The sequence below is a fragment of the Camelus dromedarius genome, chromosome 1 (genome assembly GCF_036321535.1).
Source record: "Camelus dromedarius isolate mCamDro1 chromosome 1, mCamDro1.pat, whole genome shotgun sequence".
NCBI lineage: Eukaryota > Metazoa > Chordata > Mammalia > Artiodactyla > Camelidae > Camelus > Camelus dromedarius.
The window spans coordinates 75,028,058-75,050,384 of NC_087436.1; the positions used below are offsets into that span (position 1 = coordinate 75,028,058).

General features: G+C 37.2%; 1 protein-coding gene across 7 annotated transcripts in view; it reads right to left on the reverse strand.

The window, feature by feature from the left end:
* Positions 1-8,516: 8,516 nt before the first annotated feature.
* Positions 8,517-22,327, reverse strand: part of CNOT6L (CCR4-NOT transcription complex subunit 6 like) — a 92,077-nt gene continuing 78,266 nt past the window's right edge. For 5 of the 7 annotated variants that reach the window (XM_031471301.2, XM_031471293.2, XM_064485599.1 and 2 more), the window contains 2 exons: positions 20,417-20,619; positions 8,517-15,861 (listed from right to left, as the gene is read on the reverse strand). In XM_031471301.2, the coding sequence (XP_031327161.1) occupies positions 15,649-15,861; positions 20,417-20,619 (416 nt within the window). In that variant the 3' untranslated portion in view covers positions 8,517-15,648. The other 2 variants (XR_010380849.1, XM_064485608.1) reach the window with 2 other exon arrangements.

Sequence of the window (22,327 nt, forward strand, 5' to 3'; positions counted from 1 at the left end):
AATAGGCCGACAATGCTGCTGCACCACCCCTCATTGTTGCAAGCCCCTCCTCCTCTGACTGAAGTGACTTCCAGAAAATTCAAAGGGCTAGTGCCCTTCCTCTCACTTCATTTTTCTCTTTTTCTCATTTTTGGATCCAAATAATAAAGACTAGGACATTCAAAATCAACTGCATTTACAGGTAAAATTAGAAGGTGATTATGTATGCCTAGGGAAAGATGCGGGCTCAGAAAAGGCATAAGAAGGCTTTAAGTTTACACTTCAGGCTCATCCTTGGCACACAGACAGGTTACAACAATCGAAAAACCAAAAACAATAACAGAAATAGTAAACCCTAGGAAGGGGGAATATCTGATTTCCAGAATTGCCACATTATCACATTTAAATACACAGTTTTCAACAAAAAATCAAAAGCCATACAAATAAATAGGAAAGTATGGCTTTTCCTTTAAAAATCAGGAACAAGGGAGGGACGCCCACATTCACCACTTCTATTCAGCATAGTAATGGAAGTTCCAGTCAGTGAGATTAAGCAAGAAAAAGAAATAAAAGGCATCTAACTTGGAAAGGAGGAAATAAGATGATACCTTTATATGTAGATGATATTTACAGACGGTATCTATTTGCAGATGATACTCTTACATGAAGAAAACTCTGAAGATTACACACAAACTGTTAGAACTAATAAATAATTCAGCAAAGTAACAGAATATAAAATCAATACACAAAAATGAGTTACAACTCTATACATTCACAAGTAACAATCTGAAAACATGAAAACTATTCCATTTAATAATAGCATAAAAATAAAATACTTAAGAATTTACTTAACAATGAGACGGTAAATATTAACAGTAAATTAGGTAAATACTTATGCAATGAAAACTGCAAACTATTGCTAAAAGAAATTCAAGAAGACATAAATCAATGGAAAGATATTCCATGTTCATGGATTGGAAGACTTCATATTGTTAAAATGTCTATATTATCAAAAGTGATCTATAGAGTCAATGCAATCCCTATCAAAATCTCAACTTTTTTTTTCAGAAATAGAAAAACCCATTCTAAAATTTATATGGAATTTCAAGGGACACCAAATAGCCAAAACAATCTTGGGGGAAAAAAGAACAAAGCAGGAAGATTTATAATTTCTGATTTCAAAACTTATTAAAAAGCGGCAGTAATCAAAACACTATGGTACTGGCATAAAGACAGACATATAAGACCAATGGAACAGAATAGAGTCCAGGAATAACCTCCCCCATAAATGGTCAAATGATTTTTGACAAGGGCGCCAAGACCATTCAATGGTAAAAAAAAGCAGTCTTTTCAACAAATAGTGCTGGGAAAACTGCACATCCAATGTAAAAGAATGAAGTTGGATTTTACTTACATCATATGTGAAAAATAACTAAAAATGGATCAGAATCCTAAATGTAAAACCTAAAGCCACAAAACTTTTAGAAGGAAATATAGGGCAAAATCTTTACAATATTACATTGGGCAATGATTTCCTAGATAAGACACCAAAGGCAGAGGCAACAAAAGCAAAAGTAGGTGAATTGAATGTCATCCAAATGAAAAACTTTTATGCATCAGAGGACACTACCAAAAGAATAAAAAGGCAGTCCACAGAATGGGAGAAAGTATTTGCAAATCACATGTCTAGTAAGGGATTAATATCTAGGATATATAGAGAACTCCTGAAACACAGTAACAAAAAAACAAACTACCTAATTAAAAGTAGGCAAAAGACTTGAATAGCTGCTTGTATATCTTCTTTTTTTCCACGGAAGCTAATGAAAAGAAGCTCAAGATCACTAATAACTAGGGAAATGAAAATCAAAACTACAGTGAGATATTATGACCATTAAAATGACTACTATGAAAAAAAAAAAAAAGCAGAAAACAAGTATTGGTGAGGATGTGGAGAAACCGGAACCTTTCTGCCTATTGGTGGGAATATGAAAAATAGTATGGCAGTTCCTCAAAAAATTAAAAATAGAATTATCATATAATTCAGCAATTCCACTTCTGAATATAGACCCAAAAGAATTGAAAGCAGGCTCTCAAGGAGATACTTGTACAGCCATGTTCATAGCAATTGCTAAAATGTGGAAGCAACCCAAGTGTCCATGAACAGATGAATGGATGAGCAAAATGTGGTATATACACACAATGGAATATTATTCAGCCTTTAAAAAGAAGGAAATTCAACATGCTACAACATAGGTGAAACTTGACATTATACTAAGTGAAATAAACTAGTCACAAAAAGATAAACACTGTATTCCACTCATATGATGTATCTAAAGTATCCAAATTCTTAGGAACAGAATGTAGAATGGTGGTGGCCACAGGGTTTGGGGAGCGGAAACTGGTGAGTTGCTATTCAATGGGTATAGAGTTTCAATTTTGCAGGATGAAAAAGCTTGAGAAATTTGTTGATGCACAAGAATGTAAATATACTTAATACTTACTGAACTGAACACTTAAAAGTGGTTAAGACAGTACGTTTTATGATGTGTTTTTTTTTTTACCATACAATAAAAGATGGTGCAAAAAAGATGGCGATTCTTAAAAAGAAAATAAAACGGTTAGAAGCATGAGAATGGATGCTGAGTAGTGAAAATAGCAGTGTGTGCTAATGATTTTCGTGTGTGCTCCCGCACGCATTCCCCACCACTCCTCTATTCTAAATGTACCATAGGATGCACTATTTCTCAACCTTCTTTGCCAATCACTTCTGGTTAGGTTCAGCCAATGAGAGACACGGTGGAAAACTGGAGGAAAGAGGGGAGGTAAAGTCATGGTATTTTCCTTTTACTGCTATAGATAGCATTTCCAGCGGACTCTGAGTCTTCTTTGTGATCCCAGCCTGCAAAAGACAATCCCTCCCTTTGTGATGACACCTCCTGCAGGCAGCCCCTGCCATGGTTCTAGCTCCTGGTAGGTAGACCCACTTTCTTGGATCTGTTTACTGCAACTCCTGCTGATTTCCATGGCTTAAAGGTTACAGTGGCTGTTGGATGTTGTTGCTAATCTCTGGTTTACCTCACCACTCATTCTGACTTGATTTTTCCCTCTCCTGTTTAACTCACTCCCTATATTCATCTTGATTGAAATAGAACAGTTTCTGGTTTTTTTCAACTGACTCCTGACTCATACAATCCTTTATTAAAGATGCAACTAAACCTAATCCACATGGAGACATCAAAAATCCCCGTAAATGACAACATTTGACCTACACTGACCTTTTAACTAAGGCCTACATATTTACTCCTATGTTTTGTAGAGCTTTAAGTGATTGGTATATATTTATGAAATACACAGACACACACATACATATTAGGAATTTATCTTATATGCCATGTACTACAGTTTTTGGTAATGAGATTTCTATAATCCAAGAGCACCCCTTATAATACCTACAAACGTGGATACCCCAGGAAATGAATTTTGAGATAGAAACTGGCATTCAGGAAGTTTTCTGGAGCATGCTCAGGACCAAATTTGGGAAGTGAAGGAAGCAATGCAGTCACAACAAAGGCCTTAGTCGCTCCCATGGGGGCTCTGGAGCTGGCATGTCCCTTCGGAATTAGCATACATTGATGTGAGTGTGCTAAGTCTTAATAACCCCACATTTGCCAGGCATTGGCTGCAGACAGGTGTCCCCTCCTGGCACTGGCATGACGTTGGGCAAAGCAGCTTTCCCTCCTCAGCCCAGGGTAATTATCAGGGAGGGCATCTCAGTGGAGAGTCCACTCCCAGCAGATGAGAAAAGGAGTGTCTCGGTTCTGGAGAGGGGAATCAGAGCCGTACACCACAACGTTCCCGGGGGCCACTCAGAGCCACTTGCTTTGTATAATACATTCTGAAACCACCTCCATCCTGCCCCCCACCGAATCTTACAAGGGAAAGGTTAGTGAGATGAACTACAGCCTTTTCTGTTGCAGCTGTTCTGGGACCACAAGTGACACTCGTCAGCTGCCTCCTGCATGATCCACTTGCCCTCAGCTACCTCTCATCCTCTGCTGGTCTTGATGGCTGACCTAGAACCTGGTTCTAGGCCATGGTTTCAGGCCAATTTAACAGCAAAATGGGGCAAGAGAATACTGGGAATTCCCCAAGTATACTCCTGGGGGCCAAATACATTCCTTCCCACTCCTGTTGTGAAATAGCAGCTGGACCTCTGACACCACAGGTCCGCAGGGCCCTGTGGCCCGACGGGAAGGGCCACTTGCACTCTAGCCTGGAACTGCCGCAGAGGGCTTTCCTGTTTCCTGCACCAAGATCACAGAGCTATTGGATTACTTACCTCTCTGGGTCTCAGTTTCCTCACCTGGAAAATTAAGAGAATTACAGAACATGTTTTATGGAATTGTTGTAAATAAATAAATTAATGTACATAAAGCACATAAACAGTACTTGGTACATGATAAACCATATAACAGTAAATTCTAGTTTTTATATTAATTCACATATTTGCCACGAGCCACAAATAAGAAAGGAATACAAGTATATACAACATGCTTAGAAAACACAGTACTGTGTTTAAATTTATTTTAATAAGAACTTTATAATTTGCTGTTGTAATTTTAAGTATATTCCCCTGATTTGCTTCAACAGAAGTTTAAGATCCCTTATCATGTCATATTTGAAGATAAAAGCTAAGCCTGAGTGCACGAGAGAGTTAACATTCAGGTACATAACTTTGACCAAGGGGGTCTAGGAGCCATTGGATAAATCTTCTCTTCCACTCCTCAGGTGGACCTTCTCAGGTGCATTTTAGAGGCTCCTCAGAGGGTTCCTGGTGGGATCACAGAAGTGATCAGCTCAAGAACTCACCAATGAATTAGCTTGTCCTCCTCCTTCCCTGTTTGACTCTTCACAGTCCCCACTCATTTTCATTTAGATCACATCCCCAAATCAACTACATACCAGGAAGATCTCTCAGGCTCTGCCCTTTGTGAAACTCAGGCTAAGACAGCCATTACCAGAAGTAGCCCAAGAAAGCAAATGCTCAAGATGAGATTCTGAACCCGAATCACTCTCTAATCACTCCATTGCTGGTTGACACTTCCACTGGTGGTGGATTTGAAGTGCAGGAGAAAGGGGAGAAAGGGAAGTATTGGCTTCCATGGGAAGCAGTAGCAGTTTGATGCAATGGTAAGTATAAGTAAGGATTGGGGGGGTTGTCTGGTTCTCAAAACTGACTTTAGACACCTTGAAAAAAGAAAAAGACAGGTTCAGATTAGCCAACTATAACTCAAGATAAGCTGTGAAAGTGAGATACATTCAGGGCAGTGTTTAATGACCATTATTTCAGCAGCCATGGAGCAAGCTATGCTAAAGATCAGGACCAGGATTTGCATAATAGTAGCAGAGCCACAATGAGTACAGGTATAGTCTTCAAGGCTGTGCATTCAAAGTGAGACTCTAAAGCCTGGGATGGGGACAGTCGGTAGAAAAGCTAGAGAAGCTGGAATCCCCAGCTATCCTTGAACCCTCGGGGTCCTCTCCCTTACTAGAGGAAATAAAATCTCCCTTTGCCTAGATAACCTGCAAAGTTCTCACTTGTAGCAGGTGCCTTAAAGGACGATGCTTGTCCTTCATAAGATCTACACATGCCTCCTCTCTTTGAACTTTGATCAATAACTGTGATGACATCACAGCAGTCTGAGTAGAGGAATAAATACACCAGAAGAAAACAGCTCTCCCAAAGAATTCTAAGACCTGGGCTAACATTATGACCAGGAACCAGAAAAACATGTGAAAGCAGATCATAAAGTATTGGACCAGAGAGCCCTGAGTAAGACTGCATAGGAACAACTGATTGACACAGTGGCACTCTCTAGTGGTTCAAGATTTGAAGTATTAGCAAGGAGTCCTGGAGGCATTCTCCATATGCTTCTGGCATGACTCCTTGAAATTGGTACGGCAGGTCGTGTTCCTTGGGAAGCATACTCTGAGATGGAGATTACTGTGCAGGAAGCTTATTAGTTTAGCAAGTGCTCTCAGGATCAAACCCTGTGAAAGGAATCAGAAATGGACCAAGGGAGCAGCTGGGTTACAATGCAGTCTTAACCAAGGAACCCTGAGAAACTTCAAAGATGGGAAGACCCTTCAGAATTGCTGAGGTAGACTAAGACTGGGCTTTTATACTCACATGTTGCCTGGGCACTGGATGTAGGCTGCTCCCAGGAAGGGGTCACTTGGGGCTCACAATGCTAGTGTGCAAGCAGAGATTCATCGTATTGCCATAAGAAAGTAGGGGTGCTGCTACACAGTGGGAGGCAGGAAGAAGCATGTCTCGAACCCAAGAGATTCACTGGGCGGCTCTTGATTCTTTCATGCCCCGGGATGAGTTGGCAAATTCAGCCACTTACAGCCCAGTAGCCATATAACATCTTGTTGGGATGAAGGTATGGGTCACCCAACATTAGGGAAGCAACCTAGACCCACCTATGTAGTGGTGCAAAGCTAAATAAAATCTGGAATGCATGATGAAAGATGGTGTGTGTATATTAACTGTAGCCCCAGAACCAGTTCTAGCAGTGGAGTGAAACTTGTTCCTCTAGTCCTGTTTTGCTGAGGTCACAGCCTGTCTTGACCTAGAAGGCAGTGATGAAATGGATTTAACAATGTGTCCAAACAGATCTCACTGGCATAAGGGGTACACTGTGCTAGAGCACTCCTCTTGTGCTCCGCCTCACATCCTCTCATTTCCTTATCACCACTGCGCTGGCAGCTAGTTGCAAAGAAATGTAATAGTAGCACTTTGTCTCAGCTCCACCAAATCTCTTGCTTTCTGCACCACTCCCACCCTATCTCTCCACTATTATTGTATAGGATACTTGCAGGAACCTGCATAGTGGATTTGATAGGTGAACAAACATGGATAGGAAAAGGAATTAGCACCCGTGGAGTAACACTTCCCGCATGGGAGATAGGAACCCGTAAAGCAAATTCTCTCCTCTCCTATTCCTCATGAAGACAATTTTGAGGTGCATTCCATTCAGCTCCTCAGATGGTCAGTGGCAGATTTATGTCCCAGTTGCCCACAGCGGTGACCGGATCAATCATGTATCCTTGACTTTGCTTGCCCTCCTTCCCTGTTTCATTGTTTCTAGTCCCCTACTCAGCTTTCTTGGAATCACTTCTCCAAATAAACTACCAGCATATGAGCCCTCATCTTGGTGTCTGCGTTTTGAGAGAATCATTTCATGAAATTTAGCTTCCATTTTACCGGTGAGGATGCATTCTGTCCAAGATCACATGGTAGAATGCAAGGACACTTGGCCAATGTTATGATTGTCCTGTGTGTCTTAATAACGCAGTAACCTGAAACCTAGTCACTTCAAGATCCACTTCACAGGGGTGATTCTACTTTTGAGGACTTCTAAAAGGCTGGCCAACATCAAGGCCACTGTAAAAAGAGGATCCTCAGGGTCAGTGACACATTCACATTGGAACCTTGGTAGAAAAGACAAATTAGGAGGCACTGAGCTTGCAGCCTAGAGACTTGTTCATGTTAGCAACCTGTTCCAAAATAATCTGTTATTATCTTCCCTAAACACTTATTAAGCTGGACAGTTGTTTGTTTGGTTTTGTTTCACTCTGTCAAGAATAATCTGGTCTCAATCACACCATACCTCAGTATCATTTTTCCACTGAATATCCTTAAACATAGTTTTGAGAATTCCTAATTATTTCACTGTGTGCACCTACCCTCTCCCTTCCAAAATTCTCTAATTTGATGCCTTTACTCTAAGTAAAAAACTTCAACATTTTCCCCTGTGTCATAAACAGAAGAGGATTTGGAATGTGAATTGTTAAAGGATAGGGAGCACGTCAATCTTTATATCCCACAAAGCATCTTGTTCACAGCAGATATTGGAATGTTTCTTGAATAAATTTACTCTAGGTCTTGGCAGGTCCACCTGTTGAAACTGATGAATATTGGTAACTCAGCAGATTATCTGTCTATCAGCCAGGATGGGCTAGATTATGCTATAATAACAAACCTTCATTGCACTAAGACACTGAGATTTGGTGGTTGTTTTTCACTGGCACTACATGCCCTATGTAGGTAAGCAGGGGAGCTCTGTTCTTCAGTTACTCGAGGATCTAGGATGAGACATTTGCTCTCAACATATGCTTCTAGGATCACCAAGGCTATATATATATATATATATATATATATATATATATATATATATATATATTTAACACATTGTACACTGGCTCTTAAAATCTCACTCAGAAGTGACACATGTCCCTCAGCTCAGATTCTTCAGCCAAGGCAAGTCTCATAACTTGGCTATCTTCTGAATCTATTCTAAACAAAGTATTATTTAAACATTAACATAGTTTTCACTAGAAGAAAAATATAGCATGAATCTGTAATTTTCTGCCTGAATTACCCTGTCTCCCTACTTCACAAGAGATGTGCTGACCTTAAAGCAGACACTTATACTGCACACATTAAAAAGTAAAAAACCAAGACAAAGGTATGCAGTTGCAAAATGGCCATTTATTGCCTACAGGGGAGGGAAAGGGAAGGAGAGACGGGGAAGTACACAGGTGCAAGGAAACAAGCATATATTTAGCCCTATACATCATGTGTGAGCAGTACCCAATCTCCAAAATGGAAAAAAGTATTTTGTCATCTGACATAGTAGTTAAGGTTCTTAAGCACCTCCCTCCTGAGCTGCCACAAGATTTAAAAGGCAGGACTGCTTTGTTTAGTCAATGTTCACATTAATGAAAAAATACTACCACCCAACTGTGTCCTTTTGCACGCACACTTTGTACAGTGTCTACTGTGAAAAACATCTCAGCTGAGCAGTTTGGTCAAGATTCAGACCTCATCAACTGTTTAACTGTAATAAATAGAAAAATAAAGCAGCTGGTGATTTTGTCAGAGAGAATGTGTTCCACAAGAATGGAACCAGTTTCTCCAGCGATGACAGGGTGTTAAATGATGAGAACACCACAGAGCCAGTCTATTACACATTAAACACTAGTAAGCTACAATTACATGGCACTTCATTAAATCTTCTAATTTAAAAAAAGGAAAGAAAACCTCAGATTTTAAACTGATTATTAGAACACAATAACAAGTTGATTTAGCACTTGGCTTTTTCTTAGGACAAAAGCAAAGTAAATACACAACCTTAAACAGTAGAATTTGTTTTGGAATAGAATCAATAGAAACTACTAAGTATTCCGGGAAAAAATTACCAAAACTTCTTGCTCAGTTTTGAACTCATGTGCTTTGCTTTCCAACCATTAAATTAGTTACAAAAACACTTTATAGGCCACAGAATGACTCAAATGTATGCAAAACAATGAATTATTAATTTAATGCCAAGGAATGAAAATAAATGAACCCTTCCCTATTCAAATGGTAAACTGAGTGGAAGAGTAGGTCATCTCATGGACGATTAGTTGGCACTTGTTTTCTGGTTGAAAGAAATCACAATAAGAAAATATAAATCCACGGTGAATTTGACCAATACCCTGGCCTTTTCAGAGACAAAAGGTACAGACACACTCTGAAAAAAAAAAAAAAAAAAAAACCCAAAACAAAACAAAACCAAAACCCACCTCCCTCCATACCACCCCACTCCACTCAGAGACAACAAAACCCGAAGTTGAAACATTCATCCCAACCTCGAAATATACCAAGTACTCCACTGAACTCTATTCCTTAGCTTCTCCTAGATGAAAGAATTGCTTGCTTCTGGACAACTGTACGAATGCCCATAGTGCACTTCTCAGTGCTGCTGGTGTTTAAGAAATTTGCCACTCACAACACTGAACAATTCCAGATCCAGTGTGCAGTAACACAGCCATCCAAATCCCTCCCCCACCCGAAAAGTTGGCAGAGCACCGCTCAGAAATTTCAAAGGTAAGGAAATATATTTTTAGCAAGTTAAGCACAGAGAAAAGACAGCAGTTTCTGAATAAATACACCCGCAGACTACTGCATCAAGATTGAAACAAGTAGCTGGAAACTAAGCCTGTTCAGTAAGAAGCAAAGCCATTGTCTGACACATCAACACTGAGCCAATTGTGTTAATTAACTAATTAAACAAAGGGGTACATATAACCATTGATACATGGAAAGAAAATACAGCCGTATATCAGTAATTAGAAATTAATACAAAACTGAAATGAGCAAGAAATGACCATTTCTCAGAGGGCTACCATGATTCTTATATTTTAGGGTTAAAAGTGACAGACATACAAATAAGGAAATTATCTAAATTCGGGTAGACTGTTGTAACAAAAATAACTACTAATAGGCGCCAAACTATGTCTTCTGAAAGTTTCTGGAAAGTGAATATACCCAATGCTACTGTGCCAAAAGAGTCATATCACTTGGCATTTGCGTACCTTCTTCAAAATGGGATTTTCTAATGACACAATTTCTCATTTCAGTACAATGCTACCAAGTTTATACCATGTGCCATAAAAAATTAGCATTTAATAGGTAGAAATGTTCTTATTTCATATGCTTTGAAAGTGAAAATTATTTTACTTAAAAACATTCCATTACTTCAATGTCATAATGTTTGTTGAATGAAACCTCAACATGCTTGTTTTCCTTTGGTTCCAAGAATAACCCAAGCCTAACCGAACAAACTTATGCTGAAAGGAATTATTAACTACGTTAATAAAGCTTGCTTTTCCTGGTACCTCCTTATTTCTTACCGGAGAACTTGTGATTTAACAGAGAATCTTACACAAAGACAGTACTTGGTTAAAACAAGAAAACAGGCATGTTCTCCCTTACCACCTTCCTGAAAATAAGGTTTTTTTCCCCCCTTTTTTTCTGTGGATCTTGTTCAGAACACCCTGCAGTGTAAGTATAAGAATTTTCTTTTTCTATTTACCCTTAAGCTTTAAGGTGACACATAATAAAGATTATTGTGCTGTAAAGGAAAGATGCTTTTGGTATCCTGTTCTTAAACAGCATACAACTTTGGTAAATAAGCCAGGTTAAAGATGTACAAACTTACTCATGCTTGAATTCAAATTTAGTGACCATGATGCTGTTAGAAAATTAAAATCACTCAAAGCAACCATAAGTATAAAAGTTCTCATCTGTCTATAAATTCAAAGCTTTCACTGAAGTTCCTGGCTTAGAAAAATATTCTTATTTCCCTAGTTAATTTGTATACCTATAATTCAGAGAGTTCTACAAACATGATACAATACAGAAGGAAAGGTTAAACAAATCTTCCACACATTAGATTTTTTTTTTTTAAAGGGGGAGGGCAGGTGGAAGAAAAAGGATAACTTACAAATGTGAGAATTCACATCTCTATCAAAACATAAGTATATATGAGTGCTATTTTGGAAATGTACCATAAAGTCTTTGCTTGCTTTAAAACCATATCCTTATGGCCTGTTAAATGTATCAGAAAAGGATGTCTTCTGTGACTGAAGCTACTCATCAGTCTGCATTTTACCAAGCTATTAAAATCCTTCAGAAGCTCGGAGTATAAGGCCTTATAATCAAAGAAGTAAATATTGGGACACAGTCAATTTCTACTGCTAGAAAATCTAGCCTTGGATTGGGAATGACGAACCATATGCCTTTGGTTCCACAGAAGAACATATATTTAACCTATTTTTTTTTGTGTGTGCTTTCTCTATTCCTTGCCATTAGACTTGAAAGTATAGATGGCATTAATGAGTTTTAGAAACTCTTGGAAATGCAAATACAAACTTAATTTTTCACCCAGTAGCAGCGTATTTAGGAGATACAGTTTTAAAGTGGAACACAGTATGTTTGCTCACATTCAATTCTGTAACAACCTGCCATAGAATCAAGTGATATGAGCCTTCCATCTCTTTCAACTTTCTCCCTTGCTTCTCTGTGATTTTTATAACTTGAAAACACCAAAGAATAGGGACAAATAAGAAATGAAGCTTTATATTTCTGCGAACTACAACACTAAAACACAGTGGCTTCTTTAATACATTCACACAGGATGCTTATTAGTAAAACTAAACAGTTGCCTATGAATATCAGAAAGTAATTGAAAAGAAAGAGCTTGGAACAAGGCAAATGGGAGGGAGGAAAAGCTGGTCTCAGAACCCATTGTGCCATACCTGACTTTAACATGTGATATTCAAACGAACGTTCACACGCCTTACATCAAAGAAAGGAAACAAAAATATTCAGCTACGTTGTACAAAATTTTTTTTTTACATAAAACATCATAAATCTTGAACAGATTTACTATATCTGAATTCTAAAAAGTTGCCTATAGAATGGTGCTGGGATTCTGTTCTCTGCTTGCTTTTAGGCAGTGCTGTTGCTTAAAAGTTGACACCAGGCACAATATTTTAAAACAAAGTCAACAAGCAAGGAGCAGTAAGTGGATTTGAGCCTTTCCCAGATGTCAGTCCTGAGGATGCTGCAATATTCCCCATCAAAATGTGTAAAGCTATGAGGCGGATACTGAAGCCTGAGAGAGTGGGTGACTTGACATGCACTTGTATGACTGCTGTAATGGCAAACAGTGCAGTTTTCCCTTCCTCAAACAACACTGTTTCAATAAATTTAAAGAACACTCCAGTTCTTAGACAAATATCAGAAATCATATTTAACAGTTAAAAAAAAACCACATAATCACAATCTAAAAATGCCCAAATTTTCTTTTATCTTCAGATAAAATATGCAGCAGCCCCCATGGCATAAAGCTTATTAACTTATTCTGAGATCTAGAAAGTATGTGAGCATAAATATTTCACTTTCATTGAATATACACCAAATGTCATTCACCTCTTCCTTTTGGCTTTTCATGCCAAAGTTCCAAGTGGCATGCGTTTTTAACAGACAATACTGAGGAGAGCAGCATTTCTGATCATCTGAATTGGCAGCTCAAAACAGATACCACTCCTTTCACAGAGGGAACAAAGGGTGTGTGAAATTTGGGCAGTGGGCTAAAGGGAAACCGTGCACATGAAATTTGGGTTACCATGCCCCAGGTATGTTTGCCACCCAAAACAGAACACAATTACCTACTTCAACAGAGCTACTGCCAACATTTACTAAAACCACATTAAAAATACACAGGATAATGAATGGTTTGAAAGAGTGCATTTGGAAGCAGAGAGAACCCAATTACACACCTTCCTGCAACAGAGTGCCTCGATCATACACAAAATAAACTTAAGCTGTTTACAATGTTTCCCAATTTTTTTTATTTTTCCCTCTACATTTAACTATTAAAAAAGTTTTTTATTAATAAATGGGCTCCTCTGTGGTTCATATACAATCATAAGTGAACTTTAAATTCCATTTTATACAAACATCTCAAAAAATATTGGGAGTGAAGTATGGTAGGAAATATTGCTCACATTGCTAATTAACATGCGTATATGAAAGGAGGAAAATGTTTTGTTAGTGCATATACCTCCAGAGCAGAAAACCCACCCAAAACAAAAGATTTAAAATAAAACATACAGTAGCTGATTACAAAAAAAGGTAATGTCCACAAAATTAAGTTTTTCATGCTATTCTACTTTCCAGTACTATGCTTCAGGTAATCAATTTGCATGGCTAGATGTTGAATGCTTGAGGTATATAAGAAGGGATACCTGCACACTGAGGAAAATCTGTCATCTCAAGGGTTGCTTCTTTGTTTATTTTGTTTGTTTGTTCTGGTACCTTAACATTTTTCAAAGAATATTTTATTTACATCAAACTTCACTCAACTACAATGACATTCCAATTATAATAGATGACAAACAACGCCTCTGTCACTAGGCACTTTTAAAAGGGAGTTTAGGCTTTACAGAACCCTTCTGATGCAATCCCATATATGATATTACATCATCCCACCACCCTCGTCCCACTAAAATTACCCTTCAGGGGAAATATTACCTTATGTAGCCTGATTAATTTACTATGGAAGAAATTAGTATAAAATGACCAAAGGAAATGCATCATTTAAGACTAGTAAAACAGCCTAAGATGTCAGGTTTGAAAGAGGAGACAAATTGTATATATTTAAAACTAATTAAATAATTTAAATTTGACTTGTACTTTATATATTAGTGAGACACAAATATAGGTAATTTTCTTTTAAAATTTCATTCACATAATGGAAAATTTCTTGTTTATTAAAAATATCACATTTTGAGACTAGAAACAGTAAAGTGCATGAAAAGTTTAAAATATAAATTTCAGAAAACTCTTATAGCAGCAAAAAAGCAGAATAAAGAAAAACTTAAAAACACAGACACAACCTTTTCCTGTTACTGTGCCATAATTAACATCAAGTAGCCAACCAATTCTTCCCCCAGAAAACGGTATTTCGTTCACTGCCTCTTGAGTCACAGATTTTCAGCTGGCCCCTCCTGGGCGAAAAAAAGATTCCAACATATCTAAAGAGCATCAACAATTGGGAATAAACCAGTAGCTTCTTAATTCAACCCTGACAGACAACGGAAACAAAGATTAAAAGCATATAATGGCCATTTGGCAACTAGAGTCAGGAAAAATGATGCAAGGTTTTCAACTACTCCCTGTTCTCTCCCCAAATCCTTTCCATTGTCACGTCAAAAAGCCAAAACCAACAGCCACTTGACCTACTTTGGGAAACACATGAAATATTTGTATATCTTTCCCCTTCTAAAACGTTGATCAGGGTCTTTTCATTCATTAGTTGTTTTTGTTTGTTTGTTTTTAATATTTGACTATTAACAGCAAAAATGATACAGATTATATAATATCTGTTTTTCCAGCACAACCAGGCAGAAAGGGGTGGATGGAATCAATAAAAATTACTAGAGACTAATTTTGTGGGTAGCCTAAATAGACCAAATTCTGTTTCCAGGATGTGTGGCAGTAGAAATTACCCGCTGTTTTCCTGTAAATAAACTGGAGAGACAGGCTTAGAATTAATACTTCTAATAAGGTTACAATTAATAGGGGAACAAAGTACAGAATGATTCCTCAAAAAAAAACAAAACAAGAAACAACCAGCGTTTGCCCAACAAATTGTCATGTGCTGTTAAATGCTTGGTTTTGAAAGCATATTGTGCAAACCATCTTTAAATTCTCAGTTTTTCTCATTATGGCTAGTTTATGTACAGATCTAGCAAATTTAAGTGCTTTGTTAATGTGCAAATAACTGGGGAGCCAAAAATCAGTTTGTTATCATGGAGAAGAGAAATTCAAGAAAGTTTCCTGCAAGGCATGCCATCATTCAGTTTAAAATTTCATATTTATAGTTTTAAAAAATTGCCTTTTACAAAAATGGTTGGTTCATTTGAAGCCATTCAAAACAAAGTATTTGTTCTGGAAAAACAAATACACTGTTGTTGGGCCTCAAACTGGTGATTTATCAATTATGGATGCTGACTCCTAATATAATATGAAGGTCCAACTTAAAAACACACTAAATTAAAAATTTGGAAAGAGAGTAATACTTTGGTTCCAGCCCTAGTGCCAAATGATACCAATATGCACAAAAGTGTACAAAATTTTATAGCAAACACATAATGAAAGGAACCTGAAGAAGCAGCTTAAGGATGGCCATACTTCACTCCTACATACTTTGATTTACAACTGTACAGGTCCATAGCAACAGATCCCCGTCTTTACGGGGCAGTACTCCACTACCTCCGATTAGGCAAGTGAACACCATTGACAAGAGGCAGGAGTGGAGGGTGGAGTTCAAGTTGTGTTAACAGTGAGAAGTGGTCTGAAGGGATGTGAGGGTGTGGACACCCAGTGATGTTGTTCTCAACCAGCCATTGAGGATCTAAAGGCCCCAGGACACCAAGCACGTTCATATGAGTCTTGGAATAGAAAATGTAGTCAATCACACCCTGAAAAGAGATTGGGAGCAGAGGAAAAAAAAGGAAAAAAAAATGCTTAGATAAAAGAAAAACTCAAGGTATATAAAAGAACAATTCATACTCTGCAAAAGCCAAATATCTGAGTAACCTGTATTTCTGGTACCTGTTGTCTTGACAATGGGTCAAATAAAGCTCAAAGCTTGAATGGGTAAATTACATGAAATAAAGGTGGCTGAATAGGGAAACACAGTAGCCTACTGGAATCACAAAGCCTTGCACTTGTGTATAAGTGGTAAGCAAACTGAGACACTAACAATAAGCACACCAAATTTTGTCTAGGTATCTTTAAAACTGGCGTGCTTGGGTCAGTGAAATCTAATATATCAATAAAAACATTATGGAAACTGCATTAACTCTAACAGATACAATAATCAGAAAATAAGGATATTTATATAAATACAACCACAGTTAATGCACAGTTACAACAAATTAATTCTTTTAATGATAACTGGCATTACTTTTAGTTATTTGTAAATCAAGATATCCAAACACATCTGAATGAAGCCAAGGTAAAGCACATTTTTAGATTTGCTAATCCCAGTTTGGTTTTCCCAGATTTTATACATACATATAAAATACTGCACACATTTAATCATTCTAACCTGTTCTTTAGAATGCTGTTTTCACAAATCCTGGTGTACTGTAAATTCTGGATACCCTGCTGCACAACGATACCTCAGCAAAAACAAACATTCAGCAGAGACCTACCTATGTATTCAGTCGCAACTCTCAGGGCTAGATGATTTGGTTTACCTGAGCAGTAAGTTTCAAAACTAGTGTGCCTTTTTTTGCCCCAGGCTGTGCATGCAAGAGAGCTTCCTATCCACTGCATAAGAGCCTGAGCCCAAGAATGGAGAAATACTTCCACACCTTAAAGTACCTATTTATAAATACTATACATAGTGAGCTCTAGCTAGTATTTTAAGTGGTATCACAGCAAAAATGGGCTACTTAAAAAAAAAAAAAGAAAGAAAGAAAAGACAAAGAACTTAATGGAAAAAATTATACTATGAAATTTTGGAAACAATGACCTTAGTTTGTAGATTTGACACGACCAAGACTAAAACAATGAAATAGTTCTTTTGAGGGAGAGGGCGTTACTCAACATTAGATACCTTAATCTCACTTTACCACAAATTAAGGAGCCCACTTGAATCCAGGGGAAGACTTTCTGCCATTCATGCTCCAAGTTCAGACAGTCAAGAAATGATATTATCCCTTCATTTTGGCTAATTGTTTAGTTTCCCAGTGACGTTTTAGGAAAAGGGTTAAAAGAGAGTGGTTTTACTTTCTTTTATGAGACTGCCCCTTGCTTCAGCTATAAGTAAACAAAACACAAGTTAAATATTTTAAATTACTTATGTTGAATAAACCCCCTACATCTTATCACTTTGTTATAGAGCATCATTATGCACATCAGCTACTAGAGCTATGCAGAAATCCTTTGCAAACACAGGCCCCAAGAAAGATGTCAAACACTCCAGAAAGTAGGATGCATTTAATTGGAGACATCACTCATAACTATTAACCTCTTCTGAATCAAACTGTTTCTTTTTTAAAAGACCATATATAACATGGGAAAATAGTCTTTATATTAGTAAAGTTCTAGTTAAGTCTATAGAACTGTATTTGATAAAAAAAGTAAAATCAGGAAAATAGTTTAAGCTAGCATTATGCTTTGTTTTGTAAAAGAATATGAAAAAATTATCCACCAAGAATTTCATAATGTAACAGAAAGATTTACTCCTTGACATAACAGGAAAACTGTCCTTCCTTTTTTCATTAATTGGTTCAGACACACCCTTAGACTGGTTGCAGGGGGGTGGGCATGAGGTCTGTCTGTGTAAGCAGCAGCAGTAAGTTTGAATTAGGCTGTTTATTCAACTTACTTGGTGTTATGGACTGAATGTTTGTGTTCCCCCAAAATTCATATGTTGAAATCCTAACCCCCTAATGTGACTGTGTAAGGAGGTGGACTTCTGGCAGGTGATTAGGTCATAAAGGTGGAAGCTTCACAAATGGGATTAGTGTTCTATAAAAGGGACCCTAGAGAACTCTCTTGCCCTCTCCACCATGTGAGGATGCAGTGAGAAAACAGCTGTTTGCAACCCAGAAAAGGACCCTCATTAGAACCCGACCAAGCTGGCATCCTGATCTTACACTTCCAGCCCCCAGAACTGTGAGATAAATTTGTTATTTTAAAAGCCACACAGTACATGGTATTCTGCTTTAGCAACCTAAACTCACTAAGATACCTGGTTTATAAGTAATTCTCCTAACTGCTTATTCTTTGAGTCACTCCAAATCAGTTGTAGATTAAATGACTCTGAGTTCTAAACAGCACTTTTCTACATTCCTAATTTATTCAAGAACCAAGAAAGTAAACAAATGCTAAGCCAAGTAAACAAAAATTTAACAGCACTCCACTGATACAATGGCAGAATATTGTATTTGTATCTGTATTTAATGCTAATTACAAGACACTTTTATACCTGATATTACTGATTGTCTTCAATACTGGTATAGCACTAATTACATAAAATGTTTTGTACGAAATTGAAAAGTTTACTGTCTGCTACTTGGACTAAAGGCTTAATTCTCTCTAGTCAGGTATGCCCTTAGTTTGTTCTCTGATCATCCTTCCTTCCCATCCTATTCCACCCTCCCATCCATCTATCCAGCCAGCCAGTATATTTATCTTCCCATACATGCCTCTCTTGCACGGATTTATAGCTCTGTCCTTTTTCATCCTATCCTACATATGCAAACATTAAACCCTCTTTGGTCTATGCACTTTTGGTTCTTTAACTGTACTTCTATAGACGATAAAAATGGTTCAGTAAGATTTTTGATTCAATTATTAATGCACATAAGATCTTTTGAAGAAACATCAACAAAAGATTTTTAAACAGCTCAGATGATTGAGGAAGATGGGTTTAGATTAATATCCCACACTTTGTTTCTCTAATTTTTACTTTATGGATAAGGAAAAAGTAACCTTTATAAAAGCCTAGACAAGATAGAAATGATTTGGTCTTTTTACCTATACACGTATAAAGACAACAATAAGAGTCACAGAAGCACTTGACATTTATCTTACGGAACTTTATTTTAGGTTTTCTGGGTTGTGCTCGCAAAGATATATAATATACCACTGGAGTCTAAAGGATAGGAATTAACCTATAGTTAACTGTGTATCATTAAATCTGGAGGTTTTCCTCTAAGCTCACACAGGAGCAGTGGTGTAACAGAGTCAGCTAGTACCTACTTTCTTAGCGCTTCATCCCCATTCTGCATTCAATGCTTTTCTGTGGGGAGCTTGAAGTCTATTACTTATACCACAGAAATCAGCAAACATTACAAATTTGAGCTTCTTTTTTCCCAGAAAGCTGGTTATTAAATATTGCCAGCACATTACTGCGTATCAATGATCTGAACAAAGTCAATTATCTCTGAATAGTATTATCTAGCCTAAAAGCAAAAACACTAAAATTGGATTCAACTTCTAAGCAATTTTCCTCCACTTCTTGATTACAGAAACTGGCCAACAGCATCAGCACATGACTTTCCTGTCTTCTTCCTACTACTCGTTTCTTGGAAAGCAGCTAACAAGCACTGAAAATGGGAAAAGGTTATTAGAGATGTTTAAGAGTGCATTTCATAAATTTCCTTTGGTATTTCGTTAAATCCCTCTGGGCCTCTTACTCTCAACCACTTTGTAACATCTGCATTTTTTCAGGATGGTATAAGATTTTAGTACATATGCCTGAAATGCCAGAAAATCAAACAGAGGTACAACAGGCAGAGTGAACAGAAAACTGGCAAAGGGAAAGGAATTAACCACAGAAAACCACTACCACCAGTGTTTCAACAACTACAACTGGTCTTCTACAACTGGCCCTCTAATTTTTCTTCTTATTGTACAAAAAAAATCTTTCTTGGTCCTTTTACTAAGCTGGAGTGTTCCACTGCCTGGGAATATACTAGTATGACAACACGAATGTAAAACAGACCCTAAGTACAACCCTCTCTAATCCCATCTCCCAAAGAAACCTGGAAAATTTGAAGGTAAATGAGAAAACAATGAAAAGTACTATGAAAATTTGGGAGGAATACTATACAAATTCATTCAAGGTGATAGTTTAGCTGTATCAGGTTGCTTATTTGAATCCTTACTGTTAGGGATGTTACTGTAAGTTAGAAATGGTATGGACAGGCGAAATGCAACTATATTAATAAATAAAAAATGCTATTGAACAGTGCCTGGCACATACTTAGTGAGCATTCTGGAAGTCTGTGCTATTATCATGGTTATTTGAAATTTGAAGAAATGAGGGTACAAAAAGAATTCTTAAGTCAACAATAACCACAAAACCTAACAAACCTCCTTAGATTTAGGTGCACACTTAGCAAAGACATTTTGAAAATCTAAAAATTCCTGAAGATTATGCAATTAAGCAGAAATAACATACACCTTTCTTGTGTATTTGATAATTTCTATGCCAGCCCAGAGGCTGTCACTTACTTTGAAATCAAAGGTGTAATTGGTGTAAGGCATCAAGTTATTTTCATAGGCGCTCTTCAGTTGGAAGCCATGTGTGATTCTCCCTTCTGAGCTTCCATTCTTTCCATTGCAGCTGAAGTTCATAAGACACTCATTGTATCTTAGTTCCTTGAAGTCTTTGTGGTTGTCAGCTACTCCTCCATTGCTTAAATATTCCACAACACCTAACAGAATAAAGATGGAAGAAACTAGACCTTACACAAGACTTCATGGCCAAAATCTGTTGCCAGATGCATGCACCAGGTTCAGAGTGGTTTTATCACATTGAGCCACATGAAACTGCCTTTTTTTTGTTGTTAAAAAACCAAGTATGAGCAATTTCATATGGTTCAATCAAACTGAAGGGTATCTGCCTATTTCAGAGCAAAATACCAGGATCACTCAGAATTATCCTCAGTTTTCTTAATGGGTCTTCAAGCTGATTCCCAGATCTAGGGTGGCATTTGCCAGGAAGGTCTTGACCCTAAATGTTTTTAGAATATTATTTCAAACCACTATCTCTTCAGTATTCACCATTCTATGCAATCAACAACTTTCAGAATATATAAAATACAGCACACATAATAAAAAATTTAAAAACCATTAACAACAAAAATAGATTTTGCATTTTCAACATTGCAATGTCTAGTTTCAGCTCCACAATGCCATTCTTTGTCTGGAGCTACAGTGAGTTTTTTTCAGTCTGACACTAAACAGGACATTATATGCTGGAGGTATATATAAAAATATAAAAATATTATATGTGTATATATAAAAAATATATATATATTATGTGTGTATATATAAAAAAAGCTGAAGAGAGTAGAAGCATTCAAAAAAGTACACCGCTTCCACTGAATTAAGTAAACATTAAAAAAAAGGTACCACAACCCTTCCTCTGATGATGATTAGTAAACACTGTCAGTCATCTCTAACTGTGATCAGGAATGACAGCAACACACAACGAGTAAGTGATGAGTTGCAACGCTGGTATTGTGAACAGCTGAAAAGGAGCTATCATTTATTTAGCGTTTACTATACACCTGGCACTACTGTAAGTGCCTCCTACACATACCTCACAAACAACTCCATGAAGTAGATAAAATGGTTATCCCTTTATTTAAAAATGAGGAACTTAGTCATAAATTGCACAGCTCCTAATTGGTAGAACCAGGATTCAGCCCTGACAATCTGGCTCAAGTCAACTAATTAATCTGTGATGCCAAATAACAGCTCATTGGCTTAAACAAATCAACCATAGAGGGAAACTTGTGCCTGAGAACAATTCAACTCAAAAAAAGGATTAAAAGAGGACATGGTTAAGGTATCAATGGGGGCTAGGGGCTGAAGGCAAACATTTGTGAAAGGATGATTTTAGATTTATTTGCTAAGGAGAAAAAGTAGAGATGTTTTCCAGATTTGAGACTTCTATTAATATTATGATGGTAGGCATTGGGGTTAATTTTTTACTTTTGGGGTGTTAATTTTATATTTATTGTTGAGTGGTTATTTTAGACAATTTAAAATGGCTTACTGAGGGGGGAGGGTATAGGTCAAGTGACAGTGTGCATGCTTAGCATGCACAAGGTCCTGAGTTCAATCCCCAGTACCTCCTCTAAAAATAAATAAATAAACCTAATTACCCACCCCAAATTTTTTAAAAACTAGCTTACTGAAAATATACAAAATTTAGAATATGCTTTGGTAATACCAAAACAGCAACAGTTTAACGTTTTATATTTGAATTACAGTATTTAAATGCAGAACTGATTTTTATACAGAGATCTAAAATAATTTAGTTAGGACATAAAGTAGTTTAGTGGAGCTCAAGAAGTAAATGTGAAATCCTAAGATAATTCTGATTACTCTTCTGCACCTATTATCAGTATTCAG